General features: G+C 34.8%; 3 protein-coding genes across 3 annotated transcripts; 1 reads left to right on the plus strand and 2 right to left on the minus strand.

Moving 5' to 3' along the window:
- Positions 1 to 11,904: 11,904 nt before the first annotated feature.
- Positions 11,905 to 12,828, minus strand: LOC104231747 (uncharacterized). Its single transcript, XM_009784798.1, has 2 exons — positions 12,517 to 12,828; positions 11,905 to 12,312 (listed from the first exon to the last, which is right to left on the minus strand). The coding sequence occupies exons 1-2, from the start codon at positions 12,826 to 12,828 to the stop codon at positions 11,905 to 11,907; spliced, it is 720 nt and encodes a 239-aa protein (XP_009783100.1).
- A 168-nt stretch (positions 12,829 to 12,996) lies between these two features.
- On the minus strand, positions 12,997 to 13,586 carry LOC138888625 (uncharacterized). Its single transcript, XM_070170520.1, has 2 exons — positions 13,298 to 13,586; positions 12,997 to 13,127 (listed from the first exon to the last, which is right to left on the minus strand). The coding sequence occupies exons 1-2, from the start codon at positions 13,584 to 13,586 to the stop codon at positions 12,997 to 12,999; spliced, it is 420 nt and encodes a 139-aa protein (XP_070026621.1).
- A 4,010-nt stretch (positions 13,587 to 17,596) lies between these two features.
- Positions 17,597 to 18,306, plus strand: LOC138868133 (E3 ubiquitin-protein ligase RSL1-like). Its single transcript, XM_070170521.1, has 2 exons — positions 17,597 to 17,882; positions 17,930 to 18,306. Exons 1-2 carry the CDS (start codon positions 17,597 to 17,599, stop codon positions 18,304 to 18,306), a joined length of 663 nt encoding a protein of 220 aa, XP_070026622.1.
- The last annotated feature ends 231 nt before the right edge of the window (positions 18,307 to 18,537 follow it).

An 18,537-nucleotide genomic window follows, 5' to 3' on the forward strand; every position in this document is an offset into this window, starting at 1 on the left:
ATTGAGGATGCAGGGTCAGGTATGTGTACCCAATGTTGATGGGCTTCGGGAATTGATTCTAGAGGAGGCCTATAGCTCGCGGTATTCCATTAATCCGGGCGCCACGAAGATGTACCAGGATTTGAGGCAGCACTATTGGTGGAGGCGGATAAAGAAAGATATAGTTGGGTTTGTAGCTCGGTGCCTCAATTTTCAGCAGGTGAAGTATGAGCACTAGAGACCTGGTGGGTTGCTTCAGCAGACAAAGATTCTGGAGTGGAAGTGGGAGCGGATCACTATGGACTTAGTAGTTGGACTCCTACGGACTTTGAGGAAGTTTGATGCCATTTGGGTGATTGTGGATCGGCTGACCAAGTCCGCGCATTTCATTCCTATGTGTACTACCTATCCTTTGGAGCGGTTGGCGGAGATATATATCTGGGAGATTGTTCGTCTACATGGTATTCTAGTTTCCATCATTTCAAATAGAGGTACTCAGTTCACATCACGGTTCTAGCAGGTCGTACAATAGGAGTTGGGTACTCGGGTGGAGTTGAGTACAGCATTACACCCCAGACGAATGAACAGTCTGAGCACACTATTCAGATTCTTAAGGATATGCTCCGTGCATGTGTGATAGATTTTGGAGGTTCTTGGGATCAGTTCTTTCCACTGTCGGAGTTTGCCTACAACAACAACTATCAGTCCAGCATTCAAATGACATCGTACGAGGATTTATATGTTAGGCGGTGTAGATCCCAGGTGGGTTGGTTTGAGTCGAGTGAGGCTAGATTATTGGGCACAAACTTGGTTCAGGATGCTTTGGAGAAGGTTAAGGTGATTCAGTATAGACTCCATACAGCCCAGTTCAGACAGAAGAGTTATGCGGACCGGAAGGTTCTTGATGTTTCCTATATGGTTGGAGAGCAGGTTTTGCTTTAGGTTTCGCCTATGAAAGGCGTTATGAGATTTGGGAAGAAAGAGAAATTGAGTTCGAGATTTATTGGTCCCTCTGAGATATTGCGGCGTGTTGGGGAGGTTTCTTATGAGCTTGCCTTACCTCCCAGCTTGGCAGGAGTTTATCCGATATTTCATGTTTTGATGCTCCGGAAGTATCATAGTGATCCGTCACACGTGTTGGATTTCAGTTCAGTTCAGTTGGACAAGGATTTATCTTATGTTGAGGATCTAGTGGCAATATTGGACAAGTAGGTTCGAAAGTTGAGGTCAAAGAACATTGCATCAGTGAAGGTTCAGTGGAGGGGTCAGTCGGTCGAGAAGGCGACCTGGGAGACTGAGCAGGATATGCACAGTCGTTACCCTCATCTTTTCACTATTTCAGGTATGTCTCTATGCTCTTTTGAGGACGAACGAATGTTTAAGTGTAAGAGGATGTAACGACCTGACCGGTCATTTTAAGAATTAATGCTTTGATCCCCTATTAACTATTTCCCCGTGTTTTTTCTACTATTTTGATTTGCCGGGTGTTTGGTTTTGAGTTTCGGAGTATTTTGGGACACTTATAGCCTGTTTGGCCAAGCTTATTTTTGGTCAAAAGTACTTTTGGCCAAAAATTAAGGTGTTTGGTCAAGCTTCTGGAAGAAAAAAAGTGCTTTTGAGGAGAAGCAGAAGTAGTTTTGGAGAAGTAGAAAAGAGTAGCTTCTCTCCAAAAGCACTTTTTTGAGAAGTACTTTTGAGAAAAATACACTTAGAAGCAATTTTTTAAAGCTTGGCCAAACACTAATTGCTGCTTAGAAGTGCTTTTCAAACTAATTAGTCAAACACAAATTTCTTCTCACCAAAAGTACTTTTGAGAAAAGCACTTCTTAAAATAAGCTGATTTTTGCAGCTTGGCCAAACGGGCTATTAGTCCCTAAAAAAGAGCTTAAGCTTTAGAATTTAGACTGTAGTCGGAGAAGTGTGAAGACGGCCTTGGAATAGAATTCTGTTGGTTCCGTTAGCTCTGTTGGATGATTTTGGGCTTAGGGGCGTGTTCGGATTGTGTTTTGGAGGTCCATAGCTTATTTAGGCTTGGAATGCCGAAAGTTGAATTTTTGAAGTTTCTGGTTCGATAGTGAGATTTTGATGGGTCGGAATGAAATTCTAGAAGTTGGAGTATCTCCATAGTGTTGAATGTGATGTTCTTGCAAAATTACAAGTCATTCGGACGAGGTTTGATAGACTTTTTGATCGGAAGCGTAATTTGAGAGTTTTTGGAGTTCTTAGGCTTGAATCCAATGTTAAATTGGTGTTTTAATGTTGTTTTGAGCGTTTCGAAGGTTGGAACAAGTTTGAATGATGTTTTATAATTGGTTTTCATATTTAGTTGAGGTCCCGGGGGGCCTCGGGTGTGTTTCAGATGCTCAACGGACCATTTTTGGACTTGGAGAAGGATAAGATTTTTGCTGGTTTTTGTTGCAGACTGTTCTTCATCACGATCACGTGAGGAGGCTCACAATCACTAAGGCTTAGATTAGGCATAGGGGATTTTGTTCTACGCGATCGCGGGAAAGGGAGTGCGAACGCGTAGTATTGGCAGGAGTTGAATCACGAACGCGTGGGCTACACCGCGTTCGCGAAGAGGAAGAAGTGAAACAGCTGAGGAGTGGAAGATTTTTTTCTTTGCGATTGCGTGAGGTCAACCGCGAACGCGTAGAGCTGAGCAGTGCAACATCGCAATCACGTAGGGTTATTTTGGGGGTCAGCGAAGTTGCTCTTCGCGATCACGATTATGGACGCGTCTTGGCAGAACATAAAGTTCAAAATCGAGGGTTTTGAGTTCATATCACAAAATTGAATTGGGAGCACAGTAGGAGACGAATTTTGGAGAGATTTTCGGAGGGAGTTTGTGGGTAATAATTCTTAACTCCTTTTTGCTTATAACCCATTAATCTAAACGTGAATTCATCATCTAATTTTGGATTTGGGGTGAGCAATTGGGGGGAAATTTGAAAAAGTTCTTAGACATAATTTTTGAGTTTTGATTGGGGATTTGACATCGGATTTGGATAATTTTCATATGGTTAGACTCGTGAGTGAATGGAGGTTCATTATCCGTAACTTTTACCCGATTCTGAGATGTGGGCCTGTGGGACTTTTTGGGCAATTTTCTTAATATCGCGTGTTAGCTTCGAATTAATTAGTGAAATTAGTTACTTAAAGTTATATTTACATTATGCAAGAGTGTGGTTTCGGGTTGATTTTTAAGTCGGTTCGAGGTAAGTGGCTTGCCTAACCTTGTGTGGGGGAACTCCCCTTAGGATTTGGTATTGTTGATATATGAACTGCCTTGTACGTGAGGTGACGAGTGCGTACATGTGCTAATTGTTAAAAATCCTATTTTTCCTTAAGTAACTATAATTGTGTTTTCTTACCTGCTTATACTACTTGCAATTTAAGCTTAATGTTAGCTTAGGAAAGCATGTCTAGGTGACTTAATTGATGTACTTGCTCAAACTGCTTTATCTGAATTCTGTGCAGCATGCTAGGTTAGAATTATTTGTTTACTTTGGCATGAAATTGGATTGAATGGGATATTATTTGTGTTGTTGCTGTGTGTTTATTTGGGGGCTACGGGTAATTTTCCGGTAGATCCCCCTTGCCTGTTTATTTGGGACTACAGATTGATATTCCGGTAGATCCCCCTATACAATTATATGGAACTAGGGGATTGCACCCGGTAGATTCCCCCAGTATTGGGTATTTACATTTGGGGACTACGGATCGGAATTCCGGTAGATCCCAGAGGAGTCCCTCTCCATTCTCTCTTGTAGTTACAGCCCTTCTGCATTTACTTTATTTTAGACATTCTAGAGTTAGAGCACTATGTAGTATCCTTAGCTTGTGGTTTCATGAGATTTCGGGTTTTGGGAAGTTGTTCAGATTTTGAGATCTTGTATTAGTATATGCTGAACGACATCTTAAACGCTTCTATATTGTTTATCTTCAGTTTTTATTAGTTTTATTTCCGCATTTTGTTTCTTTTTCCGAAATTGTTAGGCTTACCTAGTCATAGAGACTAGGTGTTGTCACGACAGTTCACGGAGAGCGAACTTAGGTCGTGACAAATCAGTGGTCTTTGGTAGCCAGGATATGATGCATTTTTGTTGCCAGAATTTTTTATTTATTCATTTAACAAAGTCTAAATAATATGATTCACAACATTAGGAAAGTATGGTGGAAGTTTAATTAACAAAGAAAGAAAAATTTTGTGTTTGTTCTTCCAAACTACGACTTGCTTGATTTATAGACCTCACCACCAGTTTGTGTTTCTTGGTCTGATTTCATCGCAAATTATTTCTTCAGGTATAATTGAATATATGTTGCTTTCTTCAAGTATCTTCTTTAAGTAATATTTAAAGATAATTAAATCTTCTGGATGGTTTACGTTGACTATAGATTATATTTCATAAGTGTTAATTTAACGAACAGTCTGTATGGACCGTGAGAACTTTTATTTAAATGGTCATGTCGAAGAAGCCAAGGGCTTTGCATAGATAAACTAGGAAATCTACGCTATTGGTGATCCAACTCTTCTTTATTTCTTCACTATTTTTTAATTTTATTTTTTGTTAATGTTATTCTCCATTTTTTAAATGTAGCTGGTGAAAGAAAGCTAATGTGGGCTTTACAAAACATAGTCAACCCAAGTTTGAATACATGATAGGGATTGCATAGCATGGCCAGATCACAAAAGACCAATTGAGAAGACCAGAAAGTTGGTATATATACAAAGCTATAATTTCACCTTCATATATGGGGAGGGGGAGGGGCAGAATATTGTCTAAGTATAAAGCATAGAATTCATTTTGATATGAGAAACATTTCAAGTACCATCTGTTTCATTCTTTGAGCCAATATGCAGAGAGTAGTTGATGGAGATGTATTCTATTACCAAATCATAGTATTATGTAATATTTCATTCTCAGTCATCCATTGGAAGAGCAATGGCAACTTTACAATACCGAATTGCTCGGAATCAAATACAAATTCATCCTACCTTTGTATATGTTGTACTATTATTATTACTAGGAATCACAACACGTCTAGAATTTTTTATACAAACTTTATCCACTTTTAGCAACAAATGAGTAGTCTGCCAGGCCCGTGCATAGTGCGGGCGCCAGTCATCTAGTGTTGTCACAAAATACAAGATATTAAAACTACTCGGTCGGCGAACACGTAAATATATGCTAGCTCCGCCCGTGGACTAATGGAGTTATTTGCCATTTTACTTTTATGGGGAAAAAAAGGAGAGATTTTGAAAAGTCAAATATATTTTAGCTAATGATGGTAAGCATAGTTGAGTAAGTAATAATATCTTACACCAACTTTTAAGAAGGGCCGTGGAATTTAACCTGAGCCTAAATGACTCACCTAACCTGCTCAAGGTTGGACTGGTTATTGACATGCTCATTTATTGAATTCAGCCAATTTTGACTCAATTCATCTCAAGTCATTTAAAGTTGAGTTAATTTTTAGCCCAAATTGATCCTTGGGTAACTTTGCCAAAGTATCTTAGAAATAATTATTTTTTACTTGATATGTTATATATGATCATGACAAAAGAAAAAAATATCTTATTTAGTAATTATACAAATTATAAGAAAAGAACATATATTAATTAAAGTTTGGTAAGAGTTGGGTCATGATCCAAACTTTATCTCATCTCGACTTAGCTCATCTCAGCCCAAGTGACTTTTGCAGGTCAATAACCCGGCCAATTTACTGACCCAAACTATTTTAATCCGCTCAAAATTGGCCTAACTCGCCTATTTAACACCCCTAATTTTAAGGAATTTTTACATTCCTATGCCACATAGGAAACCTTTTTACCCTCATTGTTTAAGGTTTGACTTAATTACACTTAGTATTGCAAATTACCATTTCTATACCATAATTAATTAAGGGTATAATTAATGAGATGTTTTTTACTCCTTAATTAAAGGATTTCCGTTTAATTCCAGTATCTCCACTCATCCCTTACTTTCTCTCTCCTAAACCCTCTGCCCCGTACCCACATTCTTTTTACCCATACCCACGTTCTTTTTACCATTTTCCATCTTCTAAAACCACCCAATCTCCCTCTAAAATCACAGAAAATTGAAGAAACCCTTCAAACAAATTGGTTCCCCATTTTACTCCAGTTGAAGTTCATCAATGAAGAACAACAAAGCTTCGAAAAAGAGTCCTAAAAAATCAGCAATAGCTGATATACCCTCCTTTGATTTGAGTGTTTTATCCCCAAAATCACCCAAAGAGCAAGGCAAATCTCCACATGCAACTGCAAAGACTACTCATAGTTCCTATCCGCGACAAATCAGAGCGGAGATGAGAACCAAACAAAACCACAATGTAGATGCTGGAGAAACTTCTACACCAGTCAAACAAGTCAAACGAAAAGGAAAAGAGATTTCTGTAGACGACGACTTTGTAGAAGAGGTCCCTAATCTTCGAACAGGAAAGAAAGCAAATGTGTCTCCTGGTTCGAAAAATCTAAAAATGAAGAAACATTCAAAAATACACCCTAAAATTGTTCGGACCCAATCATTGGCGAAGGTAAACATTTATTAATTTCGTTTCTAATTTTTTTTGTTTGGTTTAGGATAGTAAAATCTGTGTTCTACGTGTTTTAGACAAGTGTAGATTAATTGTCTTAATTTTGAAAATTAATTGTAGTTGTGATGTTTGCCTTTATAGTTTTTGATATTTTGTAGTTTTTTTGTAGTTATACTGTTAGGTAACATGTACTATTTGAAGCAGAATTGTAGTTATCTTTCGTTGCTGCCTTTTTGTAGAAAATACTTTAAATTGTATATATTATGTAATCATTTGTAGTTATGTTGTTAAATCTGTGTTCTACGTGTTTTAGACAAGTGTAGATTAATTGTCTTAATTTTGAAGATTATTTGTAGTTGTAATGTTCTGCTTTTATAGTTTTAGATATTGTGTAGTTTTTTTGTAATTATACTGGTAGGTAACTTGTAATATTTGAAGCAGAATTGTAGTTATCTTTTGTTGCTGCCTTTTTGTAGAAAATGCTTTAAATTGTAGATATTATGTAATCATTTGTACTTATGTTGTAGATAAAATATAGATGAATTTATCCTTTTTATGCATTTTATTAATGTGAATTAATTTATTATTTGTGCAGAATGGACAGTTTTTTGCCCCACATAATGTTGATTATGGGATGCTTAGATTCCACACTTTGTGTAATCCTAGCATTCCTAGCCACATTAAAGAGCTTGTATCCTCAAATGGTTTGAATCTTTTCAAAAAGACATGTTTTGGATACTTACTGTCTCTTCCCACCATATGCATGCAAAACCAAGTCATTCATCTTCTGATGAAGTATGAATTGACCAAATCCAATGAAACATATTTTTCTGTACAGTCAAAAGGTGAAACATTAAATTTTGGATTGCGTAAGTTTGCATTAATTACTGGTCTAAGATTGTTACCCATGTTACTGATTTTGGTTATACTCCCACTTATATTAGCAAAATAATGAGCAGTTATTTTCCTAACAAATTAGGAGTGGAGAAGTCTTATTTGAAACAGATAGTAACCACTAGATCCTGGGTAAACGATGAGGATGTGGTGAAGTTGTGCATCCTTTATCTTTTAGAATTTTTCATTTGTCATTCAGACAAAGATCATGATTCTTTTGTAGATCACTTTAGGTTCTATTTGGTAGAATCTGGGCAGTATGAGTCATACCCATGGGGTATTAAATCATTCACCCAGATGATGGAATCTGTTAGGCAAAGACTAAATCCGTATGTACATTCTTATCTCATACGGGGATCCTCACTAGCATTGCAAGTATGGCTTTATAAGTGTTTCTCTACTGTCAGCACTGATCTAGCTACAAGGTGTTCTAACTCAATACCTCGCATACTAAGATGGTCAACTACTAAGGGGAAGATTTGGTTAGCTGCCTTTGAAGAGAAGATGATAAAGCCTGAGTGGATAAAGGTATAGTTTCTTTTATTACGATTATACATTTACCTTCAACATATCTATAAGTATTCTACATTTTCTGCCTTGATCAAACTAATTTATTTTTCCTCATTCAGTTTACCAACATAGCTGAATCTGGAGAAGAGATTGCAGTGCTGATTTTGCCTGACAAATTGAGTACAAAGTTCAAGAAGGTGAACAAACATCTGAGGTTCCCAATGCTGATCCTCCTATGTTGGAACCCAAACATACAGATGGAGAAGAGGACAAGGAGTCTATTTTTGAGAAGATCAGTAAATTAGAAAAAGAAATTGAGCAGGTAATACATATAAACTACAATATATCTACATTTTATCTACTATTTATCTACATTTCATAAACTGTCTACCAAATATCTACAAATTTGTAAATTCTGATATATATCTTTATATAATTGCATATGTTTTTGTATTGTATTTTAGGACATATTATGAAGTTAACAACTTACTATATTGTAACTTGTAGGTTGATAGAAAGCTTGAAGATTTTAGGAAAGCTGTCTTTGTAGAACTTGATAGCCTTCGAGTGTTTATAAATGATTCTGTGCAGTCTGTTTTTCAAATGATAAACATTAGAAATGTGCAAGATGATGCAAAGGTAAGATCTGACTTTTATTTTTATAGCAAAACAATTTAGACAATGAAAAAATATATACAAACTAACATAAAACATTCAGTTTGCTGGCAGTTCAACAAAAAACAATGATCAACAAAAAGGCTTGAACAATCAGCATTTTCAGTTCAATATTGGGTAACAAGTGCAGGAAAGCACCAGCAAAACAGGCATCTACAAAATACCTACAAAATATCTACAATTTGTGTTAGTGTATAATTAACATATCTACACTTATCCACAAAATATCTACAATTTTGCTACACATATGCTACACCTTTCAAGCCACCATTATCCAGTATTATTTACCATTTTTAATTATAAAACAGAACATGTTGAAGGTAGTTGGTCAAGAAAATCTTTCAGCACATGGTGATTTATATACACATTTTCAAGTTGCAGCTGATGAAGACAAAGCGGGTATCATACTGTCACTCAGAGATATTTTCTTGCTATTTATAAATTTTAACATTCTTGTTAAAATTGATATGAATTATGTTATAGTTACGGAAGATATCAATGCACAGTCCCAAATTCACGGAGTGATAGTAGCAGCTCAGTCAGAACAGGTCATTAAGGAACATGACAATGAAGGTGCAGATGCACAGTATGTGGATCTAGGTGATTCAGAAGGACCAGGAGTTGAGAAGAATGGGGTCACACTAGATGATTTTGAGTTTCCCGACAAATTATCCCAGTTGGTTATGTTTGGCGATCCCATACAAGATCATGCAACACCTATGCATCCGGGGAGAACAAGGCATCCGGGAAAGCATACCCGATCACCATTTATTCCTCTATACAGTTCTGGGGGCAGCAGCTCGATTGGACCTAAAATTTTCTACCTCAAGCACCCTTTTACTACTGTTATTGGTGAAAATGTAGATCCGAATGTTTTAGAAAACTTCAACAAGTGGTTATACCAGTCTAGCGATAAAGGTTCAAAGAGGTATGAATGCATAATTTGACACTTTCATTTCAGCATTTATCTTTTACATATCTAATTCAATCTACAATTTATTTTTTTTCATTTATTTGTTGTTACAGGAGGAAGGCTCCGTTTTCCATAAAGGATAACCAAATTAAACTTTGGTTAGACCTTGGAGTGGAAAAGGTTGATAAGAAGGAATGGTTCTTTTCGCTGGCTTACCCCGGACAAGTCCCCAATGACTCGGTAAGTATTAAGGAGTCTATTCCCAAGATATGATTTGTAGTTATTTTGTCTTCTGTTTTGTAGATAATATATGAAGATGACTTATAGTATAAAGTGTAGATATGATGTAGACATGATTGTAAATGTTGTCTTTCTTGTATGTAGTGTAATTAATATTTAGGTTTCATGTTATGTATCATATTTGAAGATTATATATAGTATAAATTCTATATGTATTTTGTGGACAGAATAGTTTTATTGCAGTATTTACTGTTTGTAGTGTAATTGTAGTTATTTTGTAGTTTATGTAGAACATTACAAGATTAATTGTAGTCTAAAATGTAGATATAATGTAGACATGATTGTAGATGCTGTGTTACGTGTTTGCCCAATAACTGTAGGTAAATTATAGTTATTTTTAGATTAGGTACTTAACTGTAGGTAAATTATACACTTACTCTAGGTAAATTGTAGGTAAATTTGTTTAAATTGTAGAGCTGTTTTTAGACATCATTGTAGATATTTTTTGTTTCTGTTTTTGTAGTTAATTGTAGTTATAATATAGGTTTCATGTAGATTATTTGAAGTTGAGTTGCTGTTTATATGCCAACTATTTTTGGGTGCAACACATTAATGTAATAATGTATTACTTGAGGAAAATAGGCAAGTATGGCCCCAATAACAAAACCAGGTTTACCACAACGAATTGTGTGTTCAAGACCAAGATAGAACAAATTTATGAAAAGTTCATAAATTCACCTCCACAAGAGAAGTATTCGATTGTTAAACCCCAAGATGTTGTCGCAGAATATATTTTGGGGTATAGACTACTTGCCAATATTGCATGGGATGAATTTGACTATGTCATCATGCCCGTCAATATTAAAGAAAAATTCCATTGGGTGTTGATCGTTTTCGAAATTGCAGACACGTAACTTTATGCATATGATTCCATGGTCTCTTCACACAACCATTATATTGTTAAATCATGTGTCGAAAAATTTTCTGTTATCATCCCTTTGTATTTGTCATGCACTGGTTTCTATGGAAAGCATAAGGACATTAACTTTATGAATACAAAGGCATACATCGAGAAACCTGTTACCGACCCTCTTAACATTCGGTGGATGGTTGCAAAGATTCCACAACAAAAAGAAGGGTCACCGTAAAGGATCTATTCTTTCTTTCTATACATTTAATTCTTTTTTTATTTCTAATTATTTAGTAAATATTTAAAAAAATTGTGTTTCTGCAGCGATTGTGGTGTATTTGTTGATGCATTTGCGGAGTATGTTAGCCTTGGAGATTTGTCAATTCCCGCAGAAGACTTTTCTGATATTGACCAACATCGTAGACGCTATGGAGCGCTCCTATGGGGCTATGCTACAAAGAAGCAGGAAGATGGGTCAATCAGTGAAAGTGAAGTTACAAGCAGACTAGCAAGGAGGAAGGGTGCACCTGCATTGAATGAGAAAACAAGAGTCCAGAGAAAGATGAAGTAGTGTCATGTATATGTAATTTAGTTGATGCTAGTTTGTAGGAGAAGTATAGTACACAACTTTCTGAACATTCTTTTGTGTTTTTATTGTAGCATACCTTTTGTTTTGTTAATTTCTATCTAGTTTAGTAGTTCACTTGAAAATAACTTGGTGGTTTTATCTCCAGTTGTTTAATATTTACAGCACTTGTTCTTCATTATCTTAAAAATAGTTATTATGTTGTTAGAATACAAATTATCTACAAAAAAACTTCAAATTATCCACAATCTGGAAACACTGAATGTTGAGATTGTATATAATTTTATAGTTGAATATGTATATAATTTGTAGGGAATACCTCCAGTTGTATTTACTTTCTGTATATAACTGTCAGTTCAAGTTACATTAATTTTTTTAACTTGTAGTTATATTGTAGATAATAAATATTAACTGCTATGTACAGAATGTAAAAAATGGAGGTAGATGATTGACACAATACAGAAAAACATGTTAACAAACACAGAAACAAATTGAAGTTAACTACATTATGATCTTTCAAAACTTAAACGATTACACACAAAATTTTGTTAACTTGAACACACTAACAATTATTTTGAAATACTATTCTAACTACACGATATTTATTTCTTTTTGGGTGCATTCTTGCAAGATCTTTTGTTATGGCCCTTCACCTCCACATTTGCCACATGACACCTTGTACTTCTTTGACTTTAGTTCGTCATATGTTTTGTATCTTTCCTTTTGAGGTCTTCCTGGCTGCTTTTTCTCTCCCGTAGGTGGATTTACTACTTCATCAGATATATGTTGTGGCATATTCCATTTGCTTTCATCAGGAAGGGGATTTACTGGTATTTCATATGTACGCAGCAGGCTCTCCCTTGTGTAATACGGAGAGCAATAGTTTTCATAAGTTTCATTCCTGTGCCTTAGAGCTGCCAAAGCATGCGGACATGGAAGTTCATCAAGTTGGAACTGGCCACAACTACATTTCTTGCTTTCAAGACACACAATGTACCGCTTCACACCATCTATCACAGTATGGATATGATCTGTTGAAGCCCTCACCTACAATTACATAACAAACAGAAAGAAAAATATTTACAATCATAAAAATAGATTATCTACAATTTATCTATAATGTATCTATAATTATATCTACAAATTATCTACAATCTATAAATTAACTACAATTTATTTACAATTTATCTACAATCTCGAAATAATGTATATTAATTAATTAATTTTATGCACCAAATAAATAGATCTTACCCTAAGTTTCTGAGATAATGTACTATTTTTCTCCAATTCTTTGTTGGATTTGTACCCAAGGAATGTGAAAGTACCCTTTGTCTTCAATAACTTCTCTTTCGTCCAACGTTCAAGAAGTGTCCTCATATACTCTAATAGGTCAAATATTGACAGCTCTCTTGCCTCTTTTGTTACAGCATTCAACGACTCGGCAATGTTTGATGTCATAGTCCAAGTTCTATTCACCGTTGCATGTACTCTTGACCATCTACGATAGCCAGTATCATAGAGGTATGATTTAACACGCAGGTCTATCTCTTCAATCTTCGACATCCTTTCATTAAATTCATCCAGAGTGTATGACCCTGCTGTAGCACAGTACAATTCATTTAATTGTAGATGACCCTTCTTGAACTTTGCCCTTATATTTGTCCAAATATGCCACACGCAAGAGTAGTGTGGCATGCCCGGATAGACAATTGATGTTGCCTTCAGGATACTCTAATTCCTATCTGAAACAACACACATTGAAGTTCTTTCACCATATGTTTGCTTGAATTGCTCAAAAAACCATTTCCAAGATGTGTCGTTTTCCGAATCAACCACAGCATATGCCAAAGGCAATATTGTACCTACATTATTAGTAAAAAAATAATTAACTGGCAGATTTGGCATATGAAAACACAAATACATATAAACTGCAATATATATATATATATATATATATATATATATATACACATAAAATATCTACAATGTATCTACAATTTTTAAATTGCTTACAAAATAACTACAATTTTACCTGCTGCATCCATTGTGATTGCTGTCAGCATAATCCCCATGTAGGTTGTCTTTAATAATGTCCCATCAACCACTACTACTGGTCTATAATATTCGCAACCACTTATTGATGTACAAAGAGCAACAAATGCATATAAGAAGCATTCATCTGTTGTCTTCTTCAATTTAACAACTGAACCAGGATATGTCTTCTCAAGAATATAAAAATATTTTGGTAATTTATTGTAGGAGTCAGCCGGATGACCTCTCAATAACTGTAAAGCCTTTTCCTTTGCCCTCCATGCTTGCATGTAGCTTAGGTTCACTCCGTGTTGGGACAACATGTCACTTTGTATGTCATTTGGTGTGTAAATTGTCTTAGTTTGGCATGACCATGCTACCAACTACAACTGCAGTACGTTTGCGTTGTATGAATGTATCATCCATTAAGGTGCATGTGTGTTGTCGGTTGAAACTCTTGATCTTAAACATTGCAGAATCATTAATTGATGTTGCCTTGAAGTGCCAATTATAGTTTTCTGCAATGCATATGAGCCAGTAGCTACAAAAAAAATACATTTATAATACAAGTTATCAATGTAGATTTAACAAAATGACCGTTTTAACATAACGTAACACATTATACAATATAACTACTTTTCATCTGCATATCATAAGAAAAATATTGTTTATAAAGGTCTTTTCACAATTAATATCTTCATACCTTCTGTGGCTAGATTTTTTAACTCTGAATTGGAACTTGTGCATGACAGAATAGTGCCTCATTGCAGTTGCAATTGTTTGCTTGTCTTGATACACTTGTCCTTCTTCGATAACACTTTGTGTACCTTCAGTTATTATTTCACTTTGATATTCCTCTATGACAGGAGAGGCTGGCATATCAAGTAACTGTATTGTTCCAGACGAACCTGCATGAAAATAAAGATAAACAGTGTCATATACAATTTTGTAGAATCTTTGTAGATAAATTGTAGATGAATAGAAAATTTTGTAGTCAATTTCTTTTCAACATGGATTGTAGCTTAATTGTAGTATAAATGTAGTAATTTTGTTGATAAGCATGAAAACAATATTGCTTTATACATCCTAAAACTGATTTGTAGTTTATTTGTAGATAAGTGTTGGAATTTTGTAGATATTATCGTAAAATCAGACTTCCATAGAATTTGAAACATAACAAACCTGCACTTGTGTTCTCATTTGTAAAGCCAATTCCATATTGAAATCTCATATACTTATGAGTAACGGATACGATCCTAAGTTTTTATTCTCTTTTTTTATCTCCATATACACACTAATCCCCATATTATTCCTAATCTCCATTGGAGGACAATTTTGATTCACAATGTATTTGATTTCTACAATTTTTTCCGAAGTATCAATCATTAATTGCTTTGCAATTGTAGAAATCAACATACTATAACTTGCATCCTCATCAAGCACAATGCCATCAACTCGAAAATCTCTAAATCTGCCATAGCTATCCCAATTGCCATTAAATGTAGCATGATTGGGATTTTGGACATGATTGCGTGCCGTTGCTGAGGTATTATTCAATATTTTGTCGATTTTTTGATTTTTTGGATTAAGAGAAAAAGACGAAGAACAGAGAACAGGCAGAATTGATTTCTACAATTTGACTTGAATTTGTTGAATATTTTGTCGCTTTTTTGATTAGTGGATTGAGGAAAAAAGTTGACAAACTAAGATTTGCAGAACTGATTTCTACAATTTGAAATTGAGCTTCTGATTTCGACGAACTGAGATTTTGATTTGTAGCGATTGTGAGAATATCGAAGAACAGAATTTGATTATAAATTGAAGATAAAGGATTTCCGTGATATGATTTGATCTGATTTACGCCAAATTTTTAGAAGATTCAGCTACTATTAATTAGTAATTAATGATTGGTATAATAACTGTAGAAAAAATATGGACAGAGTGGGTAAATTAGAAACTATGCACATTTTTTATAATAAGATTTCATATATGGTATAGGAAAGAAAAAATCTCAATTTTAAGTATTAGAATATGGAAATTGTTACTCACCTAAAATGCAGGTGGCCCAAAAATAAATTGTCTACAAATAATTAGTTGTGCACTAATGTTGGCTTACCTAGCAAGCGGATCCGCTGTTGGGGATTTCGCATCGTGACAATTGGATTGATCTATATTCCATCTATAGTGCTGCATACCCCATAGTGTCCCTTTTTCTTAAAGAGAGCAAATTCATCACGCTGATGGGACAAACTGATAAGGCGGAATTAGCTAAAAGCTGACGGAGAAAATCTGCTAAAAGTGCTGCAGAAGTGCTTCGTGGTTGTTTTGCCCATCTATACTCATCAGAACGCACCCAGAACCATTGTTTAGACAACGGTTTGCAAATGATAGAAAAGTCGTTGATTGTTTCAATGAAGTATTATTATTATTATTTTTATTTATTTATATTTGGACTGGTTGCCAGAATTTGTAAGAGAGGACCCTAATCACAGTTAAAGTATGCAATCTCATGGAACTTAAACCCACATGATTATCATTAACTTTTTGTATGAATTCATAATATTAGCCATCATATAGTATAAATAAGGAGACGACAGTTTAATTACGGCAATATAGCATATAAATTTAAAAGGCTTAACGAATCAAAAAGTTAATAATTTTTTCATAGTCCATTAACAGAAGTTGAAAATCTCTTAACTTTTGAAGTTCAACTTCTAATGAATTAAATCAATAGCCAAAAAGAAAAAAGGTACATGCAAACTGGTCAATAAACTCCATAATTCTTGTGGGCCCAGTATTATTAACTTGGCAGCTGATGGCACATGTAGGAGTCTAAATAAAATAGCATATCAAAAGATGGCAAAATGTATCAAAGTCGGCAAGCTGGAATTCCCCTTGGTTAATGGTTAAGTGTTTTTTTTTGTTAAGTGGATATATTAATATATAAACAAGTTTTTTGCAAGAACTACATAGTTGTAGGAGCATTGCTTCTATTTACAAAAATAAAAGATACTCCCTTCAATCTAGTTTATGTAGCTGTGTTTATTTAGCACGGAACTTAAGTAAAAATAAAATTTATGATCTAAAATAAATCAAATAAATTTGTCTGATTATAAACTATCTAGTTAAAAATAAAAGAAATAGTTTAAAATTAATTTTTTTAAAATAAAAAAGTATATATATAATTTTATACTGTTAAAAAATTATGATATATAAATTATAGCGGAAGGAGTAAAATAGTACCATTAAAGTAAAGTAATGTGAGATTTTGTGTAGGATTTCCTCACTGTTCCTAACTCTCTTGTTCCTAGTCACTCCCCTGTGTTTGGTGTGATTAAGCCACAGTATTCTTTGATAGAAACTTGCCGCTCACCCAACCAAACAATCTACAAGTTGCTGCAAATGGCTCCACATTCAATATTTTCCTTTTTTATTTCTTTTATTTTTGGGCTTGGCCAACGTTTATAGATTCGTTTTTGCGACCTATTATTGCACCAAACGTCCGGTCTCCACGGACGGACCCACACGGTGTTAAGTGAGTTTAGTTGAACCACATTGTGTATATTGGTAAATTATATTTAAAATAGCGAAAATATATATAGAAATAAAAATTTGAACCCACTTGAAATCAAATGCGCTGTCTGTTGAGGTAATAAAGAGGGTTCAAAATGTAAGGAAGGTGTTGTGATCGAATTCCTCTTGTGTCGCTTGCAAATTTTGTTTTGTGATCTCTAATGGGCCAGAGTTATGAGCGTAGTTCCTCATGAATTTATTATTCTTACTTATATTTTTTTTTTCTATTTCACTTTATTTTTTTTATTGAAGTCAATAAAAATTATTCTACCTGCAATTCAAAAATTAACCTATCTTCAAAGTGAATTTTGGTTGTTTCTTTCTTAAATTTTGATAAAACATGAAGGTACATTTGTTTAAATTATTTAAGAACAAAAAAAAGTGTTCAAACCCTACTTGTATAAATTTTGGGTCCTCTGTTCAAGTGCGTTGTTCTTTTTCTTCTCAAAAGCTGGTTGTTATCTTTCACAAATTCTCAAAGGGGGATTCCTTAACTGTAATAATCCCACATAATTTTTCAGGCCGCCATTTCTTGATCCCTGTTATACTTTGTATTATAATCTTTTATGTCATTATCAGCTTAAGGAGTTACCATGGCTTAGCTAATTGCTAACGTATAGTTGCTTGCGTCACATTGTCCGTATTTATAATAATTGAGTATAAATACGGGACGTTCTCCCAATATACCTAAAAATAAATCCTTTGCACGCATCAGACAGTTCGAATAATGTCTCTGCCTTACCTGATATCAGATCGCGAATATGCAAACAAACTGCAGATGCAACATGTTCTTGTAAACTCTTTTGAAAACTCTCATCCTCATTTGTCATCAACAAACCAAGAAACCCCTGAATTATCCCAAGATTTCTGTGGGATTTGCCAGAAGATAAAAGGAGCAGATCGAATTATGTTCAAACTCGAAAACTGCTGTCGTCATTCTTTCTGTTCTCACTGCATAGGCCTATATGTCCAATCCAAGATTCGCGACAACATTTTCCCTATAACTTGTCCAGGTTACAAATGCCCTGTTGTAATTGAAACTGATCTATCATTCCTGTAGATGTTATTGCAAGGTGGGAGGAGGGCTTGACGGAGTCAGCTATTCCTATTGGTGAAAAGTTGTATTGTCCTTATGAAAGATGTTCAAAGTTGCTCATTTACGATCATGGTAAAAAGATGCTTCACGAGTGCATATGTCCTTGGTGCCAAAAACTGTTCTGTGCGCAGTGCCGTGTCCCTTGGCACTCTGGCCGTGATTGTTACAAGTTTCAAAAGGAAGAAAAAGACAGAGAAGATGATCAAAAAGTTAAGCTGCTTGCTGAGAACAAAAAATGGATCAATTGCCCTAGCTGCAAATCACTTGTGGAGAAGGTTGATGGCTGTAAACACATGACGTGCAGGTCAGTGTTTCTCGTTAACTGTTCTAACTATTTTTAATTAACTAATGACTGTGTTTATTGTTGGGATATATACTATTAACCATGAGTTTGGTTTAGATATAGTATTTATTATGAAATAATTGTTTATTCAGTTTTAAATATATCATATAATAGTCTGTGTCATTTGCTTATATAGTAGATGATTTAGTGTATAGAGTTTAGCTTATACACGGAAGATTAAATCATCAGTTCTTATAAGTATAAAGTTTGAGTTCACAATCTAATGATG

Source organism: Nicotiana sylvestris, chromosome 3 (assembly GCF_000393655.2).
Source record: "Nicotiana sylvestris chromosome 3, ASM39365v2, whole genome shotgun sequence".
Classification (NCBI taxonomy): Eukaryota; Viridiplantae; Streptophyta; class Magnoliopsida; order Solanales; family Solanaceae; genus Nicotiana; species Nicotiana sylvestris.